The following is a 19,620-nucleotide window of genomic DNA, read 5'->3' on the forward strand; positions in this document are numbered from 1 at the left end:
CAACCCTACTTCCGATGCATCCGTCTGCAGGATAGCCCCTGATTTCACCAAGGAGTTTATCAGTACAGGGTTACTGCAGAGGGCAGTGCGTAGGTCTGTGAATGCTTCCTCTGCTGCGTCAGACCATCTCACCAGATCAGGTCCACAGGCTTTCACTAGGTCTGTCAGGGGGCTTGCCCTTGTGGCAAAGTGGGGGATAAATCGTCGGTAATACCCCACCACACCTAGGAACGCCCGGACTTGTTTCTTGCGACTTGGTCGGGGCCAATTTTGGATGGCCTCTAACTTGTTCACTTGGGGTTTTACCAGACCTTTTCCCACAATGTAGCCAAGATATTTGGCCTCTGTAAACCCTACAGCGCACTTGGCAGGGTTTGCTGTAAGGCCAGCTCGCCTGAAGGTATCGAGGACTGCCTCCACCTTCTCCAGGTGGGTTTTCCAGTCTGGGGTATGAATGACCACATCGTCCAAGTAGGCAGCAGCATAACTGTTATGCGGGCGTAATAGCTTGTCCATGAGGCGCTGGAAGGTAGCTGGGGCCCCATGTAGTCCAAAAGGGAGGACAGTATATTGAAAAAGACCCTCTGGTGTAGAGAACGCAATCTTTTCCTTTGCGTCTTCCGCAAGGGGAATCTGCCAGTACCCCTTTGTCAAGTCTAGGGTAGTCAAGTACCGGGCATTACCCAGACGGTCCACTAGCTCATCTATGCGAGGTATGGGGTACATGTCGAACTGGGATACTTCGTTTAGTCGCCGGAAGTCGTTGCAAAATCTTGTGGTGCCATCTGGTTTGGGCACCAGCACGATTGGGCTGGACCACTGACTGTGGGATTCTTCGATGATCCCCAACTCCAGCGTTTTTTTTACTTCTGCTTTTATTTCCTCCCTTTTTGCCGCTGGCACCCGATAGGGCCTCATTGTTACTCTGGCCCCAGGGTTCGTGACCATGTGGTGATATGTCTCGGTTGCTCGACCCGGTTTTGTCAAGAACACATCTTGGTTCTGGAAGATCATCTCAGACACCTCATTCTTCTGGTCTGGTGTTAAATCGGGGACACTCTCACCTGTTTGGAAGGCTTGTTTTCCTGGGTTAGGTCTTTTTGGACTGTTGTGCATGCCTCTTGTGCATTCTAGGATTTCAGAAGGTTAACGTGATAAATCTGTTCTTGTTTTCTGCATCCTGGCTGCCGCACCTTGTAGGTTACTTCCCCCACGGGTTCAACTATCTGATAGGGCCCCTGCCATTGGGCCAGAAGCTTGTTTTCTGCCGTGGGTACCAAAACCATAACCCGATCCCCTGGTTGGAACTGTCGCACTTTTGCCTAGCGATTGTAATGGGTTCGCTGGGCCTCTTGTGCCTTCTCCAAATGTTCCCGTACAATAGGGGTAACCCGGGCTATCTGGTCTCACATCTGCATTACATGCTCTATTATATTTCTCCCCTCATTGGGTTCCTCTTCCCAGATCTCTTTGGCGATATCTAGTATGCCATGGGGGTGACGCCCGTATAATAACTCGAAGGGGGTGTGAAAGTGAAATGAATTCTATTAAAGAAACAGAATGAATTAAAGAATGCTGTATGTACCTTTAAGTAGAAATGAGAAATGCTGCAAGCCAGGGGGCAGGAAAGCAGACATTAACTGCTTAATGAATTGCCCCACTTAAGGGCAATTGGTGAAGCATTAGCCTTAGATTGATAAGAGTTAATAAGGAAGCAGGATATGCATATTGTGCCCTATGCAAATTTTACAATTTTGCTCTCTCTGTCCCTTTGTTTAGTTTGCACCCTTTTATCTGTATAAATAAGACTGTTTGAATCTTGCATGGGGGCTCACATTATCTGAATGTATTAGCAGAGCGCTGTGCTAATAAAACAGAGTGGTCTAACAAACTATGAGTCCTGAGTCTAACTTTGACAGGGGGAAAACCCCAGTTGAGGCCTGTGGTACCTCCCAGATAGCGAACATAAGGTAGGGTAGTAGGGTGTCCCAATCCTTCCCGTCCCGACTTACCACCTTCCTTATCATAGCCTTGAGAGTTCGGTTAAACCTTTCTACCAACCCCTCAGTCTGCGGATGGTAGACCGAAGTTCTCAGGGTATGTATATGGAGCAGCGTAGAGGTCCTTCATTAGCTTTGACATAAATGGGGTTCCTTGGTCGGTTAATATCTCCTTTGGTAGCCCCATTCGGGCAAAGATCCCCACCAGCTCTTTGGCTATAGTTTTAGAGGCCGTGTTCCGCAGGGGGACGGCTTCTGGGTAGCGAGTAGCATAGTCCAAAACAACAAGTATATATTGGTGGCCCCAAGCCGTCTTCTCCAGGGGTCCCACTATGTCCATGTCTATTCGCTCGAAGGGGACCTCTATGATGGGAAGGGGTACTAAAGGTGCCCTCAAGTGGGGACGGGGACTGTGCAGCTGACACTCCGGGCAGGAGGCCCAGTACTTCCGCACTTCTTCATGTACTCCGGGCCAGAAGAACCATCATAGGACTCGTGCCAGGGTCTTCTCTACCCCCCAAATGCCCCCCAAAAAGAGGACTATGAGCAAGACTTAATACAGCGTTCTGGTGTTTTTGAGATACTAGGATCTGCTGTACCTTCTGCCCCTGTACTGGTGCAACCCGGTATAAGAGATCCTTCTTCATTATGAAGTAGGGTCCTGGTCCCTGGGTTTTCCCTTCCACAGGGACCCCATCTCCCTAACTGCTCCGACTCTTTCTGGCTTCTGATGGGCCTTCAGCCTCTCTCTTTTTCCACCTGGGCCCTCCTGGTAGCCCAGTCACCCGAACTTTAGGGCTTGGTGCTGCTAGTTTAACCCGGGGTGCCTCTTCCTTAACTGGTCGGGTCAGCTCCCTCGCTGTCCTTCGCCTCTCTACCAGGGCGACAACCTCGTCATAGGTGGAGGGTTCATTCTGGCTTACCCAGGCACGAAGGTCTGGTGATAGTCCCCTCATGTATCGGTCGATGACCAGAACCACTAGTATCTCTTCCGGACTCCGGGATTCTGTTTGCAACCACTTTCATGCGAGATGGATGAGGTCATACAATTGGGACCGCGGGGTTTTGTCTTCCTGGTACCTCCAACCGTGATACTACTGGGCCCGCATTGCTGTCGTTACCCCAGATCTGGCCAGGATCTCTGCTTTCAGCTGGGGGTAGTCTGCCGCAGCCTCTTCAGGCAGATCATGGTAGGCCTTCTGGGCCTCCCCACACAGGAATGGGGCAAGGATGCCAGACCACTGATCTCGAGGCCAGGCCTCCCGTAGGGCTGTCCTCTCAAAGGCCAGAAGGTATGCCTCTACATCATCCTCCCGTGTCATTTTCTGCAGCCAATGGCTGGCCCGTATGAGCCGCGTTCCATCATGGCCGCGATTCAGCTCTGTAAGGGACTTTACCTGGTTTACCAGTTCCCGCAGCATAGCTCGATCTTGAGCAGCCTGGTCCATCAGCAGGCGATTAGTCTCTTGCTGCAGCCGCACTGTCTCCTGTTGGGCGGCTGCCTGGAGACGGGTAGCCTCCTGCTGGGCCGCCGTAGCATGTATCAGTGCCCGCACTACGTCATCCATTGTGGTGAAAAAAAAAATAAACCCCCTCCTTTTTTTTTTTTTTTTTTTTTAAATCACCCTCCTTCTTCCACTACACTGTGCACCCCAAGATCCCACCCCTGACACCAGTGTGACAAAGTTCCTCCTCTATCTTGGTGGGTCCTGCGCTTATTGGCGGATTTTCTTGCCTCAGAGATTCACCATGTGGGTTAGGGAACAGCCCAGAGACCTTCCCCTCTGGAAGAACCCACAGTCCAGGTCAATTGGGAGGTTTGGGGGGAACCCGGGCCCGCCCTCTACTCCGGGTTCCAGCCCAGGGCCCTGTGGACTGCAGCTGTCTATAGTGCCTCCTGTAACAGCTGCATGACAGCTACAACTCCCTGGGCTACTTCCCCATGGCCTCCTCCAAACATCTTCCTTAGTCTCACCACAGGACCTTCCTCTTGGTGTCTGATAACGCTTGTGCTCCTTAGTCCTCCAGTAGCACACCCTCTCACTCTCAGCTCCTTGCGCCTCTTGCTCCCAGCTCCTCACACTCACACCACAAACTGAAGTGAGCTCCTTTTCAAACCCAGGTGCCCTGATTAGCCTGCCTCAATTGATTCTAGCAGTTTCTTCTTAATTGGCTCCAGGTGTCCTAATTAGCCTGCCTGTCTTAACTGGTTCTAGCATGTTCCTGATTACTCTAGTGCAGCCCCTGCTCTGGTCACTCAGGGAACAGAAAACTACTCATCCAGTGACCAGTATATTTTCCCTCTACCAGACTCCTGTACCCCACTGGTCTGGGTCTGTCACAGCATGTAGTACCTAAAGGCCAAACAGGTTGGCGGACCACTGTGCCAGATGCTGTACAAACATAGTAAATGAGATTTATGCACATGCTGAAGTGCTTTGCAGAACCTGGGCTGTATTTCCAGAGCTGATCACCATGGGCAGTTTCAGTTATGGCAGGGTAAATTCAGTGACTTCACCAGTGCTCCTCCAAATTCATGCTGGTATAACCAAGTAATCTGTAGCTCAGCCCTGCGTATAGACAGTTCTGTGTTTCACCTCGTCACAGGTCTACCGCTGGTGTAGTTACCTGATGTGACAAAAATGTATTTTTACTTCCAGGGGAAAACCAAGTTTTTGCAGATATTATCAGCAAAGGCGAAAGTGCCGACACCGACACTGTTGGAGTACTAGCCACCGTGCACACTCCTGCGGAGCTACAGTCGTCAGACAGCTGGCAGGCCACCATACTGATCTACGCTAGTGATGACAACCGGACATCCTCTAACATCAGTGCTGTGACAGTGAACGTTACCCGTTTCCCCAGGCATGCAGGTAAATGGGCTGCGTGTGGGGATTTGGGTACTGAACCAGGAAAAGGTTCACGGCAAACATTTCCAAAGGGTTCATTTCACAACTGAGGTCACATCTAGAATTTGTATATTATCAAGCTAGAAATCTCTCCTTACCTGGCAGCCCCGGATTTTCTGGGGTCTAGGAGCACTGGATTAGGAAAGACTGTGGACCCTGATCCCAGAGTTGGGCCTGCCTCTGGCCTTGAAGGGATACAGGGAATTCTACACTTTCAGAAACTATTCAGCCCAGCTGCCCCTAAGCCAGGTCTCGCTGAGCAAAGAGCTCCCTCTGGGATTGATCATAATGTAATCTAGATATTGAACATTGCATGGTGTGTAGGATTTGCTGGTGTTGTCTTCAACAGTTGCTACTAGAGGTCAGCGTCTGTGAAAGTCAGGACACTTCTATTTAGGAGCGTAGATAGGAATTTAAGAGCATAACATTAAGGACCAAGGCTTGAAAATATTTAGTCTTAGGCACCTGTGAAAATTTTACCCCGAGTCCCGTTGACTTTCAGTGAGATTCAGGCTCTTAAGTCACTTTTGAAAATGGGACTTTGGCTCCTAAGTCATTTAAGTACTTTTGAAAGTTTGACCCTTTGTCTTTAAACCCAGATCCGGAGCTTTACAGGTTTCCTTTGTGTCTCCAAAGAGCTTGTGTATGTGACATACTACCTGGACAACAACCTAACCAATCCCTATTTGGAGTGGAAGAAAGTAGGAAGCCCCGATTTTCCTTCTGTAAAGCAATTCCAACAAATAAGGGATGCCGAGGTATGATGCATATGCGGTAAAAATTGTTCATGAACTGGTGACATTATGGCCAAGGAGCCTGATGACTGGTTTATGTTCTGGAGCAGCGTTTCGCAAATTGGGGTCCGCGGGCCCCGCTGATCAACTCCTCCCCCGCCCTCCCTCCCTCAACTCCTCCCCTTCCTTCCCAGCGCCTCCTGCACGCCCAGAGGTTGTAGGCGCTAAAAGTCCAGCAGAACAGCAGGACTAAGGCAGGTTCCCTGCCTCCCCAGGCTCCACGCTGCTCCTGGAAGCAGCTGGCATGTCCCTGCGGTCTCTGGGGGCGGGGGGGGTGGGGGTGGCAGTGGGTCTCCACGTGCTGCCCCTGCCCCGAGCGCTAATTCCACGGCTCCCATGGGCCGGGAACTGTGGCCAATGGGAGCTGTGGGGGCAGTGCCTGTGGGCAGGGGCAGTGCGCGGAGACCCCCCTCTCCCCTGCCTAGGAGCTGTTGCTTTCAGGAGCCGTCCAAAGTAAGCGCCACCTGGCCAGAACCTACACCTCAACCCCCTGCCTCATCCCAGAACCCACACCCAAATTCCCTCCCAGAGCCCGCACCCACTCCTACCCCCAACCCCCTACCCCAGCCCAGAACTCGCACCCCGCACCCAAACTCCCTCCCAGAGCTGCACCCTCTCCTACACCCCAACCCCCTGCCCCATCCCAGAACCGCACCCCACACCCAAACTCCCTCCCAGATCTCGCACCCCTTCCTACACCCCAACCCTCTGCCCCATCCCAGAACCCACACCCAAACTCCCTCCCAGAGCTGCACACCCTCCTACACCCCAACCCCCTGCCCCATCCCAGAACCGCACCCCACACCCAAACTGCCTCCCAGAGCCCGCACCCCCTCCTACACCTCAACCCCTTGCCCCATCCCAGAACCCACACCCTGAACCCAAACTCCCTCCCAGATCCCTCACCCCCTCCTATACCCCAACCCTCTGCCCCATCCCAGAACCCACACCCAAACTCCCTCCCAGAGTCCGCACCCCCTCCTATATCCCAACCCCCTGCCCAGCCCAGTGAAAGTGAGGGAGGGTGGGGGAGAGCGAGCGACAGAGGGCGGGGGGATGGAGTGAGTGGGGGACGGGAAGAGGAGGGGTAGGGGTGGGGACTTGGGGGAATGGGTGGAGTGGGGGCAGGGCCTGGGGCTGATCAAGGGGGCTTAGGAGTCCCTGAAAATTTTTTAATCAAAATGTGGGTCCTCTGGTTGCTAAAGTTTGAGAACTGCTGTTTCTGGAGGATTATTTAGATACTAAGTTTAGCATTGACTGAGTCATGTGGTTATCACCTCTTCCCTCCTTGATGACCATGATAAGCCTAGACAGGCAGCTGCATTACCGCTTGCTTGAAAGCTTTAAGACTGCTCAGGGACTGCAGAGATCAGTGGGAACCCTCTTGTTTGTGTCTGCTCTTTGCTTTTTACATTATATTTTAAATCTAAGTCCATAGTCGTACTGACCAGGGGAAAAATAAAATGTAGGACAAGTCTCAGATAGGTGGCTGTAAGTCAGTTAGCATGTGCAGCCCTCCAACCACCACAGATGGGCAATTCAAACACATTTGGCATTGTAGCAGCTTTTACTAAACATTCAGCCAATAGGACTGAGTGCAGATCACCAACCTGCCTTACCGATTGTCCGGCCGTTTAAGAAGCGACTGCCCTGCCGTGATCAAGCAGTAACAGATGTTTAAAGCAAGTAATCTCCTCTCTCATTCCTCTGAAGATAAATCCAAACCAGAAAGTGAACGTGACATTTTGGGAGAAATCCTGGCACCATTGGAGCCAGTGGCAAAACTCTCGTTGGCTTTAATACGGGCTGAATTTCACCTTTGTGGTTTTTTTAATGCCCTATTACAGAGTTTCTCAAGTTTCTGGAGCTGATAATAATTTACAGATTAAAGAATATCTGCAAACCCTCCCTCAAGACTTCTGATCCCTAACTATGACCAGGCCAAAGCGTGTAACTACCATGCTCTAATTAATTATACAAAATTCATGAAAGAGAAACATTGTACTCGGCACAGTGGAGAAACCTGTCTGGCTGCTGGAAGACAGTGCCGACTGGATTGGCTGAACAGACTTAAGGAACTGTGATTGACAGTCTACACAATTCTACACTTATCGCCACCATCTTAGAAACTTGACTGGCTGAACTACAAGGAGAAAAGTGGGATGAGATCTTACACCTTAGTCAGCCTCCTCCTTCCGAGCTATCCAAAGCTGGCTGAGGGCCTGGCCTGAATCTTGTTGCCAAGTGCTGCAACAGCTTAAAAGGGAGACAAAGTGTTTGGTGAGCCTCCTCTTTGTGTGTGGGAGATCAGGGAAGTACAGCTGGGTCTGAAATTCCCTCCAAATGCTGAGTTATCAGCTGCTCAGTTTCTTCAATAGAGTCTGAAACAAGAGGAAACGACTCCACTTGATTATCAGCTTCCGGGTGTTTTCTACAATGAGTGCGTCTGCCTTGTTACGCCTGGACAGAACATCGATATTCCCGGCTGGAGAGAAGAGTGAAGCTCAATGAAGTGCCCACGTACATCAGTAAATTAAACCCAGGATGAATTGGCGAAGGCGTCAGCAAGGGGAGAATGCTGATCACGCAGGAAAACCTGCACCTCTGTCCTTAAAATCAAGAGGAGAACGGGAACTTTGCCTCATGAAAGCCACCTCGCTAGTGTGAGAGGAGCTACTGGTGGTGGGAAACTAGGGCAATGCAAAAGCTCTCCATTCACTGGACAGCTTTCTGGGCAGGTCACTAGTTCAGAGCTTGATGAAGGACAAGTGCAGGTTTGCAGACACACAGCGTATGAAAGTGTGAGGCACTAGGTCGGATGTTTAGGATCCATACGATCATGTTGCTTCTAACTGTCATCGGCTGGGCTCTGTCCCCAAAGATTGCAATACGCCACTCGCACGGAAAGCAGAGATCTGCAGCTGCTTCATGGAAAGTCTCAAATAAGCACTCTGTATGTCCAAGGAGCTAGTGGAAGAGAGCTGACTGGCCACAGTAGGAACTAGACAGAAAAGCCGCTCACGGAGAGGTAGAGAGAACCCTTCCGTAACAAAACCAGCATCTTGTGCTGGATGTCAACAGCTGGGGTTAGATCCAGAGAGACAAAAATCAACATATCTGTAGGTCTCTCCCAGCCTTCCCTTCTTCCTTAGGGGGGTCTGGAGTTGCCCTTATTCACTGGGCATTTAAAGAGCTGGTGCCTTAAATTCAGAGGGCTGGGGACTGAGGACAGCTGGTCCCATCTGCCCACTGACTGTGTGAATGAACGGTCTGTAGCCTACACTTTCCTTCCCCTCAGGGAAAGCCTGCTGGCTTCCTTCTGTATTCTCAGGCCTAGGGGCTAAGTTAAGGGTGATGTGGGGTAATGCAACTCCCCCTTCTCAGTCCGAAGTAGATAGGAACTTCCCTTGGTTTGGGTATCCAGCACTCTCCCGCCAGACTGCTTTACTTATCGCTCAGGCATCCATGAGATCCTTGCTCTACCAGCTCTCTGAAATCTGCTTTCTCCCACTTATTCCCTCCAGCTGCAGAGGACACCCCCAGGCTTGAATTACCTGGCAGGTGTTATGAAGCAGAGCTAACTACAGGCTCTGTCTTCAGGCCAGACACTTAACCTATTCCTCCCCTGCCCAGTCGGCAGCTGTAAACGCCCTCACTGGCACGAAAGGGGCTGACGCTAGTTTCAAGCGAGTAGCTATTCCTATAATTCAGTCATTTCCACTGCGGGGGGAAGGTGCCTCTTTTGCACACCATGTGCACCTTGCACTGTGGCGAGCTTTGCAAAGATAGCTAATCAGAAGGGCGTTTCTGTGTCATTACTCAAACTGGCATGCAAGTGGCCTTGGTTTTCAGGCTCCCTCCTTAAAACCTCAGACTCCTTTCAGCGATGGATGTTTGGCTTCTAAAGATCACAGTGACTCTGCAGGCTTCGAACTCCGATGCAGCCCTTTGGAACAAACTGCACACGGCACTCACAAAACTAATAAACCATACATCATACGTGTCCATCCCATTTCCACATTGGCATAGAAACAGCCTAATGCTGCCCTTTCCACCAGTCGTCCCTCAACCAGAACTGAGCTCCGGTGAAGACCAAACAATGGCCAGTCCATGCGAGGCTCAGCCGTGCTCTTCAGGCTTGGCCAACTGCTCTGCTGCTCCAGTCCTGCAGTGGGGTTCGTGCATGGCGTCTTGCACTTCGTGTCGTCCCAAGGGCTCTTCGTGGGACTTGTCCTGTATCAGGCCCACACACACACTGGAAGAGGTCTAATACTCTTAGCTGTCTGCTGCGCCCACTCACATCCTGCGCTAATCTACACTGAACGGAGGTCCCAGCCATGGCTGGCCATATGGAACACATTACAAGGCTCTTGTGTGTCCTTTTTTTCCCCCTGTTTTCAACATTACCAAATTTGCAAACCTGGGCATCTTGTATGACCTTCTTTGACCCCTCCCCTCCCTGAGGTCACAACCCACATTTTGGGCATCTGGGTCCTAACTAATTAGCCAGGCAAACAGGCCCTACAATCACTGAACAGTTAGATAAAGGAGAGGAACAGATATTAGTCTCCTGTTTCACTGAGAAATGCTGCAAGTTATGATCTAGCAGGCTGTAAACTTTTTAAATGCCATTAAAAGTGGCAGTGCTAATTTAGAGGTACAGCAGCGTTACACTGCAGAATCAGCGCGGCTCTAAAATGAGTGTAGAAAGAATGGTGAATATTGATTTCTTTACACACCGCCTCCATTCGGCTTCGGTTTTGCAGGACCCGGTGGTGACCGGACCATTCCCATTTCCTGGGGACGGCCGCCTGATCTTGAAACAGGAACTCCCACTTCCGTCGGTCTTCCTCATCCATGTCTGTGCAAGACCTCACTCTGTTCCCAATCAAGTAGGTACCATGATTCAGTGTCAGGGGACTGAGTTTGTAACTGTTCCCGTACAGCCTGGTTGAATCCTACGGGCATGTCTACACTGCAGGGTCTGGCCTGTGCCAACTGACTTGGGCTTATGGGCTCAGGCAAAGGGGCTGTTTAACTGCAGTGTAGATGTTCGGGCTCAGGCTGGAGCCTGGGCTCTAGGATCCTGCGTGGGGGGAAGGCCCCAGACCTTGGGCTGCGGCCCAAGCCCGAACAGCTACACTGCAATTAAACAGCCCCAGACCCCAAGTCAGTTGGCAGCCGCAGGTGTGGGATTGCAGTATAGACATACCCTATTGGGCTATCAGACTTTAGTTAATGAAGGCAGCAATGCCTGAGTCTGCTCATTGTTAAAAGGTAGCATAGGAGAATTATTTAAACCAGGAGCCAAATTTTCCTGTGACAAAGCGATTCCATGACTCACGTTCCAGGATGAACATCCCCACAGCAGGTGGTGTGGGCAACCAACTGAGCTAAAAGTCAAACCTACCCATTCCTGGAAAAAATCATTAAGGAAATGATGGGAAGTACAGCATTTCCTAGCCTTGAAGATGGGTCGGATGCTTTAAGGCTTAAAAGCCAAGCATTAAAAATAACATTTCAGCTAAGCTGTTCAAATGTTTTATAATCACACATAAGACGCAGTCATAGCTGTGATGCCTGTTAGCCTGGTAAGCATGTCCTTTGAGGTGCCGAGTAGCCTTAACTGCCAGGGGACATATGGGGAGCTGAGAGCATTGGGCTACAGAACTGTGGGGCCAAGAAGTTGGAGCAAAAGGATCTAAAACTGAGTTTAAGTCCAGACTGAGGCATCAAAATAAGTGGAATGATTTTTTTTTTCAAGGTTCCCCCTGAAATCAAAGGGAGCTCCTTGGTGCTCACTACTTGGGAAAACCAGGCTACTTCATTTGAAGTCCATATTGAGGCACCGAAGTTTTAGCTACCCATCTACTTCAAAATAGTTAAGCCAAGACTACGTATTAAAGGGGTTAAATATGATCCAATGCTGCTGCACCATCAGTGTGTTGTCGTAGCAACGCACCTCTTCCCTCTATATTAATGTGGGCCTCTCTCTGTCTCAGGTGACAGGCGTTCACTTGATCCCTCTGACAAAGGGGCAGGTTGCAGTACTTTGGGACGATGAGTGCGTGGATTCCAAGTAAGTGTGTTTTTAAGACGGAGCTAGAGGTAAGACCAGGACATAGATGTAATCTTATCAGGCCTAGGTATTAAATAGCTAAGCAATGTTTACTCTCTCAGCGAAGTGATAGGCATTATCCCTGGCACTTTGTCAATGTTTCCCAAAGCACAGTAGCTTTAATCACCAGAACGACTGTTCGAACCCACGTGCGATCTCCCCGGGAGGAAATCTTGAGCAGGCTCTTGGCTACCCTGCCCGCTGAGCGTGAGCCGAGCTTGCAGCCTCACTAACACACGATGGCAATTCATCTGTGAAGCGGGTTTTAGCCCACGAAAGCTTACGCCCAAATAAATGTGTTAGTCTCTAAGGTGCCACAAGGACTCCTCGTTGTTTTTGATGGCAATTCAGGGTGACTTGCTCCCCTGGAGGCTCCACAAAAGCCCCCGTACTAAAAGATGCTGCTTTATCCAATCCTGTCCAAGTTGCCCAGATGTGAGTAACGAGGAATGCGGAGATAAACGGGGAGGACTGTGTCCAGGTCAGAAGAAGTAGCCGTCTGTCTGTAGACATGCTAGCCCAGAAACCAACCGATATCGACTGATGTGCAGACTGGGGACACAGGACAGCCAACTCAGTGCATCCTTTGGGGTTGGTTAGTGCACCTCAGTAAGTGCTGGCTTTCCTGCGTATTGGGCCTCCGTCTGTGAGATGCTGAATATCTCCACTGAGGTGCTTAGCCTTGTCTCTCCCCTTGGCGTCTGGGGAAGCTGAAGGGGCTCACCCGTTTGTCAAAGGCTCTGGTACTCTTTTGTGGCCTTTTCGAGTCATGACCCCTGCTCCTTGTGTTTGGAGGGTCTGCTGCAGCACAGGACTTCCCTGGTCAGTTGTGTGCAACGCCAAGCATTTCTCTTCCTCACCCTCCTGCACAGACGAGACAGGGATGGGGAGATGTGGCCATCCCGTGGTCACCAGCAGCCAGTTGAGGTGTTTGGTTTCTTTCCTAGATGTCTGAAAACATTCGAAGTTGAGTTTTCATCGGACGGAAAAGCATACAGACGGATTAATGCCAGAGACACGATCTTCACGCTCTGGGTCTACAGTCCAGGTAAAGCCAGCGCTCACACTCAGCTTAATCTGTCCCCTCAGCATTCTCACTCGGTTGAAAGTGGACTACGTTATATTTGTCATTCAGTTTAAGGAATACAGAGCTAGATGTGTTCAAAGCGCTTCATTGCCAAAAAAGAGACCAGGTTCCTCTCCTGGGGATCATACCCTTAGGGCTAGAGGATGCGCCCTTATTGTGAGTAAGTCCTGGTCACCATGGACAGTGGTTGCACCATCTGTCCCTAAGCATACGATCCTGAGGTCCTTGCTCAGTTTTCACTGAAGCAAACTCCCACTGAAGTCAACAGTGGCTTGAATGCTAGAAGCACCTCCATCCTTGGCCCCTGTGTTCCATTGCCACAGCACACGAGCAGGACGGACAGGGAAGGAAAGCTCACGCCAGATGTTGCTGTACTAAGTTATCCACACAGTTATTCACAGTAATATTCCTATCACTACATGCCGTGTGTGTATGTGGTTCTTTACAGCACCGGAGGGTATGGTCCTTGCCCTGGGCACTTACCCGGCACAGGCCTGATCCTGACTCTGCTATTGGCAATGGGAGTTTTGCCAGTGACTTCATCAGAAGCAGGGCAGACTCCCATTTTAGACAGGCCCCACAGATGACATCAGGGGCCAGATCAGCTGCTGTGCTTCAGTTCAAGGTGTAGGTGTGTGATACTCTCTTGGGATGCCCAGGCCTGTGAGTCACCTTGTTCCCCCGCCTCCTGTGTGAGGGAGTTTTGCTTGTGGAAGCTGGAGGTCAGCTCCGGGACCCCTCCAGCCACTCAAGCACTCTCCTCAGGGCTCTGCCAGCCCCTCCTTAATAGGCCCCCAAGCCACTCTGAAAGCATCCCCTGTAACGTGCAACCCGTGTTGCTGGACACTCACAGCCATGACCAGGTTCGTTACACCCAAGGGAACAGTAAACACTTGTTTGATTCAGTCGAGTATGAGCTGCAGCATAACAACACAGCACCGTAATCTATTGATAGAGAAAACAAATCTGTTTCTTAACCAAGGGAAATGAGATTGTGACCACGGGTAACCACAACAACAGGTTACAAATAACACAGAAACATCACCCGCTTGCACTAGACTCAGACTTAACGTTAACAGGAGGCTAACCTTGTCTAAAGCGATTTCTCACCTCAGCCCTGTCTTGCAGCATTTCAACCAAGGTTGACTGAGATCCTGTTTTTGTGGTGTAACTGCACTGCCCGGTCACCCCCCAAGTGCAAGATAAAAGAGGGGTCCTTGAGCTTTCCTCTTACACCCCAAAGTCCCTTGTTTCTGCCCCCAGGCTCAGGGTGACTGCCCTGTGGTTTCCTTCCAGGGGTGCCAGATACTCTTTCTTTCCCATCCCCCGTCCACCTGTTTTTCCTGTTGCCTCGCAGGTATAAATGGGACATCCTTTGGGTTGGCTTTGCAATGCTTGATTAACATATGAACGGAGGGCGGGTGACTTCACGTCCTTTTGTCTGGCAAAACCAACTTACCAAACCTGCCTGGGAGACGGTCTAAATCCACCTATTTTCAGTACATACACACAACTTCTTAAATGGCACCCGTACGTACACCACCCAATGCCTATGAGGCTCAATGTGACGTAAGCTTCCATTAGACACCTCACGCAAGCCTTTTGGGGTAAGTACTATGAAAGCAGTGTGTCAGGTGTAGTGAGTTTGTCAGGCCTGAGAGGAGTGCCTGTTACAGACTAGTGGACCCTTTGCCAGTTGGCACTGAGAGGGATTCTTAGGGTCACAAGGTGAACCACAGCATGGGCAAGGGGAAGAGGTCTTGCAGGAGCAGGGTCCCTGATTTTCTGCTGTGGTTGAAGTTAGAACATCTTGAGAGCTGCTTTTTATTTGCACCAGCTGCTACGTGTGCTGAACACAACATAGCCTCAGCCTTCCCATGGCTAACCGTGAGACCGTAGACAGCCCTAACAACATCAGGGCTGCTCCCTGCGAATCAGGGAACACGGCTGTTGAAGTCAGCAAGTATTTGGCCAAAGTAAGGGATAAGTGCTACAGCGACTGGCTCAGAGAAAGAAGCTGAAAACAATGCGGGATGACTATCTATAATACAGAGCGCTCCAGACCAAGTTTCTTGACTCAACTGCATATTTTTAGTTATATTAATAAAAACTGCTCAGGTTTGTATGGACTAGAGGAGAACTTGGCTTCTGAGTGACGTGCTCTAATGAGATACAGAGCCATCAACTGGAAACAGCACAACGTCATCGAGTACAACCAGTGGCATGCCATCCGTGTATGCTACGCATGCACTGCGTGCCACAGGACTAGCTGCGCTTGTGGGGCGATTTTCTCTGGCCCCCGGAACACCCATGCAAGTGGTCACACTTTGCATGCCAGTATAGAATTGCATGCCTTGCTGAAAATGTCACGGCACGCCCCTGAGTACGACACACTAAAATCAGGTGCTTTTTCAAATTCAAAAGGCTGTGTTCGTGCAAGTTCAAGTTGCACAGTTAAGCACAAAGAAAGGTAATGCCTTAGCGAAGACCCCAAGGGCAGTATGAACTGTTGCATATATGTTACCCACAGGATGTGTAGCTTAATCCAGTAAACTCTGCATTTTGACAGAAATAATTCCCCTCTGAGCAGCCTAGCTACCTTTTATGTTGCTGGAACGTTGGCTTATGCCTTACCTGGCTTATCACTTGCAGCTTTTTGCATTTACCTTTTCTCGTGTTTTTTAAAGACAATCCACAGCTATTCACTTCATCCCAGGTAAAATCGGATCCTGCCTTAGGATAGGGGAAATATTTGGAGCCACTCGGGAGAATACTACACTTAACTTCCTCAGGATTATCAGTTATAGCTGGCAGTAGAGCTGGCCAGGTACATGGGCTGGGAACAAATGGGCCATACTTACCAAGTATGTAGAACTCCTGTTAGAAGCCAGCCCCCAGTCACATCCCCGCTCCATCCCACCAATGCGTCTTTCACAGGAATAGGGATGGTCCCACACAGCAGATGTTGGTCTTTTGCAGTGACGGAGCTTTAACTTTTTTGTTGGCAGGAACCACGGTCTCGGGCTTTTACAGAGTGCGTGCCGTCGACTACTGGAGCAAGCCAGGCCGCTTCTCCATTCCTGTGCAGTACATTGAAGCTCTCGCATGAGTGCAAAACCATCCAACCGCCAGAAGAGAAATCTACATCTGTCTCCAGCGCGTAGCAGAGTGGGGTCATGCTGCTGGAAACGACAACCCGCTGATGAAACCCCAGCCTCACTAGTAAGAGAATTAGCGGGTTAGCCTACAACACTGCACTCCTGTTCTCGCTGCGAACCCTTTGGAGCTTGAAGACAAGTGTCGTCCCAAACAGTGTTTAAAAGTGAAGAAGAAATAATTGTGCCTTGGCCTGGCCTCTTATACGCTGGTGGAACTCAAGTGGTTGCAATAGAGCTAGTCCGCCCGAATACTGGGGTAACAGGAGCCTGGTGTCGATGTTTGGAGTCAGAGCCAACAACTCACGCCCCTGGGCCTAGAGGACAGTGTTCTCCTGGGAGGGGAGGGGAGGCTGGGACTGAATTTCCTCACCGGCTCTGCAGTCCTGGTTGGATGTGGGATACTGGCTGCTGCTGGGTCCAACGAGTGAACAGAACAGCCTCTTCTGTGGCTGGAGTTCTTCTCCCCGGCTCCCTGGATTAGTACAGTCCCTTTCCCCGGAGGATGCTGGGACTTCAGTGTAGTCTGTTGTCCCGCTATAGCAGGGAGTACAACGTTCCTCACCCCTTTGTGCAGCAGCTTCCAGGCAGCCATTTGCTCACTCTTGGGCCCCCGCCTGCGTGAGCAAAGTCCTTCCGCCTCAGGGGGTCTGCGGATACCTTCCCCCCGCCCGGCAGGGCCTCGCCAGCACAGACGCTGGCCTCTTTCATTCTCCCTTCTGCTCAGAAGGTTCAAGCCACCTTCCCTCGCTGGATGTTCAACCCCACTGGACTTCTCAGGCCCTGTCTCGGCCCCTCGCAGCAGGGAGCCCCATAGTGCCGGCTCAGAGCTGGGTCTCTGGAGAGTATCCCCAGACAGCGGCTGTTCTCACCTCACCTTCCTTTACACTGCACTTTTAAATCCTACTTCCCTCTTCCCAGCAGGCCTTGCTGCCTCCCTCCCAGTCACATGCTTCTGCTGCTGACTACAACCCCCAGTGTGCCTTGTCTTTAAACTAACCGAGGCCTTGTGACAGAAATCCTGGGCCATGGCTACCCTCATGGCCAGCAAGGCCTTGTGACAGAAATCCTGGGCCATGGCTACCCTCATGGCCAGCAAAATGTTTGTTAGAGAGGATCCCATTAGAGGCTTTTAGAAGTTTATCAGATTTGGGCATTACATGCTTTTGTATGTGACAGGTGGCTGGTAATGGACACGTTTTAACTAGAAAATCTACCCTTGGGAATGGTGTATTTTGCACTATTTTACAGCAGATTATAGCCTCACACAAAACAAAGGAGTAATGAATATTGAGTTCAGTAGAGATGGGGAATATTTGTCAGATTAAATTTTTTCACCAAAAATGGGTATTTGGGTCGAACAAAACGTCGCCTGAGTTCGTGTCAAATTTGCCAGATTGTTTTGGTCGGAAAAGAAAACAAAAAACCCCAAACAAATGGAACATGTTTCAAAACAAAACATTTGGATTTGGATTTAAAACAACTTTGTTCTGAATTTTGCTTCAGTTTTATTTCAAAAGGTAAAAACGCCAACAAAACAAAGTGTAGTTTGACCTTGAGCTGAAAGATTGTGGCCCCCAAACTGAAAAATCTGCTACTTTGCACAGTTCTAGGTGAGACCTCTGTGCACATGCTAATGACTATTTTATAACTCAAAGCGCTTTGTGGGTTTAATCTGGTCCCTCATAATTGGAGCACTTTGTATTGTGTTTTTTTAAAGTACTCAGAGAGGGAAAGATCATTGCAGTGAAAAGAGCTAGGCTATTTTACAATGGAGGAACAAGCCTCTGTTATGAACATATTCTCTGTGATGATATAAAATACCTCACCAGTATAACAAAGCACGCATACTTGAATTGCAATATGAAATCAGCGGTACAGTAAGATGGAGGAAGCATTTGGCATTGCGGATTCAAAGGCGATTGGTCCACCTCCACATTTGAGTGTCAGGATTGTGTGTCTGCCATCAGCAATCCCCCCCCCCCCCACCACCACCACCAATATGTGTTTTGTACCGCTACCTCATTGATAGGCCTAGGTAACAACCACTAAGATGGAGTTAAGATGGTTGAGAGCAGCGGTCATGTACTCCTTGTACACAGTAGGTTGCAGGACTGCTACTAGCGGGTCAGACGCCTGTACAAGATATGGACTGGTTATAGCACTTTCACCGTGGAGAGAGATACCAGAGATGTGTTCTCTTAACTATACAATGCACTGCCAGGTCTGGCTGTTCCCAGCTCAGGAAAGGTATGTTATGCAGGAGACCACCTAGTGGCTGAACATTATAATACCGTGTAAGCATTTCATCGCTGTAGAGCTCAGTAATTCAGAGGAAAATACGCTATAGGGATGTTGTACGTGTTCCCATACAGATCATCAAAACCAGAAAAGACAGTTACCGTTAAACTTAAAAGACATCCAACAATGTTAATGCATAGAAATGCAGAGTTAAGGCCCCTTAATTCTGCATCCTGAAGTGAGACCTTGCGGAGGGGGAAACTTTTAGCTTTCAAAAGAAATTATCCAATCAGGGGCCCCAAGCACTATACTAACCTTAATCAAGGTAGGTATTTCCCATAGTTTCTGCTGAAGGAGAATTTAAGTTAAGAATAGGGGGGAGCTGACACTCAAAATATTCAAGTGTAGCTCACGCCCAAGAGTCCAGTCAGTTAACTCCATGAGATGTTAGAAGAGTCTAACAGGGCAAAATTAAAGTTGAGTGGTTGTCCTAACTATGCACTTCCATACCTTAAAATACTCCTGCCTCTTCCTTCTTGCCATACACCTGTGTGTGCGTACAACCCAAATCCCTCTCCCTCCTGCACCTCTAGCTATACATACTTACACCCGAATACCCCGCTCCTGCCTGTATAACCACTTGGGGAGCTTTGAATGAGAAGCTTTTGAAAAGGTATTTAATGATAAGTTGCCATTATTTTCCATAACTGAAAGTTTGTCATGAAGAAAGGCCCACTTTCCGAATGGCCATTCATTGTTCTCAGCATGAGCAAAGCAACATCTGCCTGGAGGGAGGTAGGGGAGAGGTGGCAGGTTGGCAAGTCCGTGATGATGAAATGGTAGCACTTGGAAAGAGGGCGGTTCACTCTCGTCTCTCTCAGCCTCTGCTGACCAAGAAATAGAATTCTAGGAGCTTGGCTCTAATCCACAGATGGAGCAGCTAACATTCCTCAGACTACTCTACTTCAATGGGCAAGTGTCTTTCAAATCCTTAGCTAAATGCCACTGCAGGCGTATAATGCCATAGGCTGGTTCAGTGTTTATAGGAAGGCTGGCTTAGCCAGTGAATTCCATAGGGTGGTTTTTTCTTTATAAGTTCTGTAGTAATGAAACTATTATGATGTTCCCGTAAGGATCCGTCACAGGCTCCCGCTCCTTGAAATTCTATCCTGAACGGTTACTCTAGTGTTTCCTCCCTCCTATACACTGCTATGAGCTATACTGAATTTCCCCTCCCCCAGTGCTTCCTGACTTATAGACATGGGGGATTCCAGGAGCTCAGAGAATCCATAGCCCTGAATGGGAGTTGCAGGCGC

The 19,620-nt window shown here is 49.8% G+C and overlaps 2 protein-coding genes across 4 annotated transcripts in view; one reads left to right on the forward strand and one right to left on the reverse strand.

Annotated features, from left to right (window-relative positions):
• SLC26A1 (solute carrier family 26 member 1) overlaps positions 1-15,909 on the reverse strand; it is a 63,481-nt gene extending 47,572 nt beyond the window's left edge. The window contains exon 1 of the mRNA XM_024110767.3: positions 15,770-15,909. The gene's annotated coding sequence lies outside the window, so the exon portion shown is untranslated. The remainder of the gene's footprint in view (positions 1-15,769) is intronic.
• Positions 1-17,558, forward strand: part of IDUA (alpha-L-iduronidase) — a 73,271-nt gene extending 55,713 nt beyond the window's left edge. For 2 of the 3 annotated variants that reach the window (XM_065549790.1, XM_042845372.2), the window contains 6 exons: positions 4,661-4,873; positions 5,546-5,667; positions 10,470-10,595; positions 11,706-11,782; positions 12,769-12,869; positions 15,917-17,558. In XM_065549790.1, coding sequence (XP_065405862.1) covers positions 4,661-4,873; positions 5,546-5,667; positions 10,470-10,595; positions 11,706-11,782; positions 12,769-12,869; positions 15,917-16,017 — 740 coding nt within the window. In that variant the 3' untranslated portion in view covers positions 16,018-17,558. The remainder of the gene's footprint in view (positions 1-4,660; positions 4,874-5,545; positions 5,668-10,469; positions 10,596-11,705; positions 11,783-12,768; positions 12,870-15,916) is intronic. The other variant, XM_065549791.1, reaches the window with a different exon arrangement.
• The last annotated feature ends 2,062 nt before the right edge of the window (positions 17,559-19,620 follow it).

The sequence above is a fragment of the Chrysemys picta genome, chromosome 6, assembly GCF_011386835.1.
Source record: "Chrysemys picta bellii isolate R12L10 chromosome 6, ASM1138683v2, whole genome shotgun sequence".
Lineage (NCBI taxonomy): Eukaryota > Metazoa > Chordata > Testudines > Emydidae > Chrysemys > Chrysemys picta.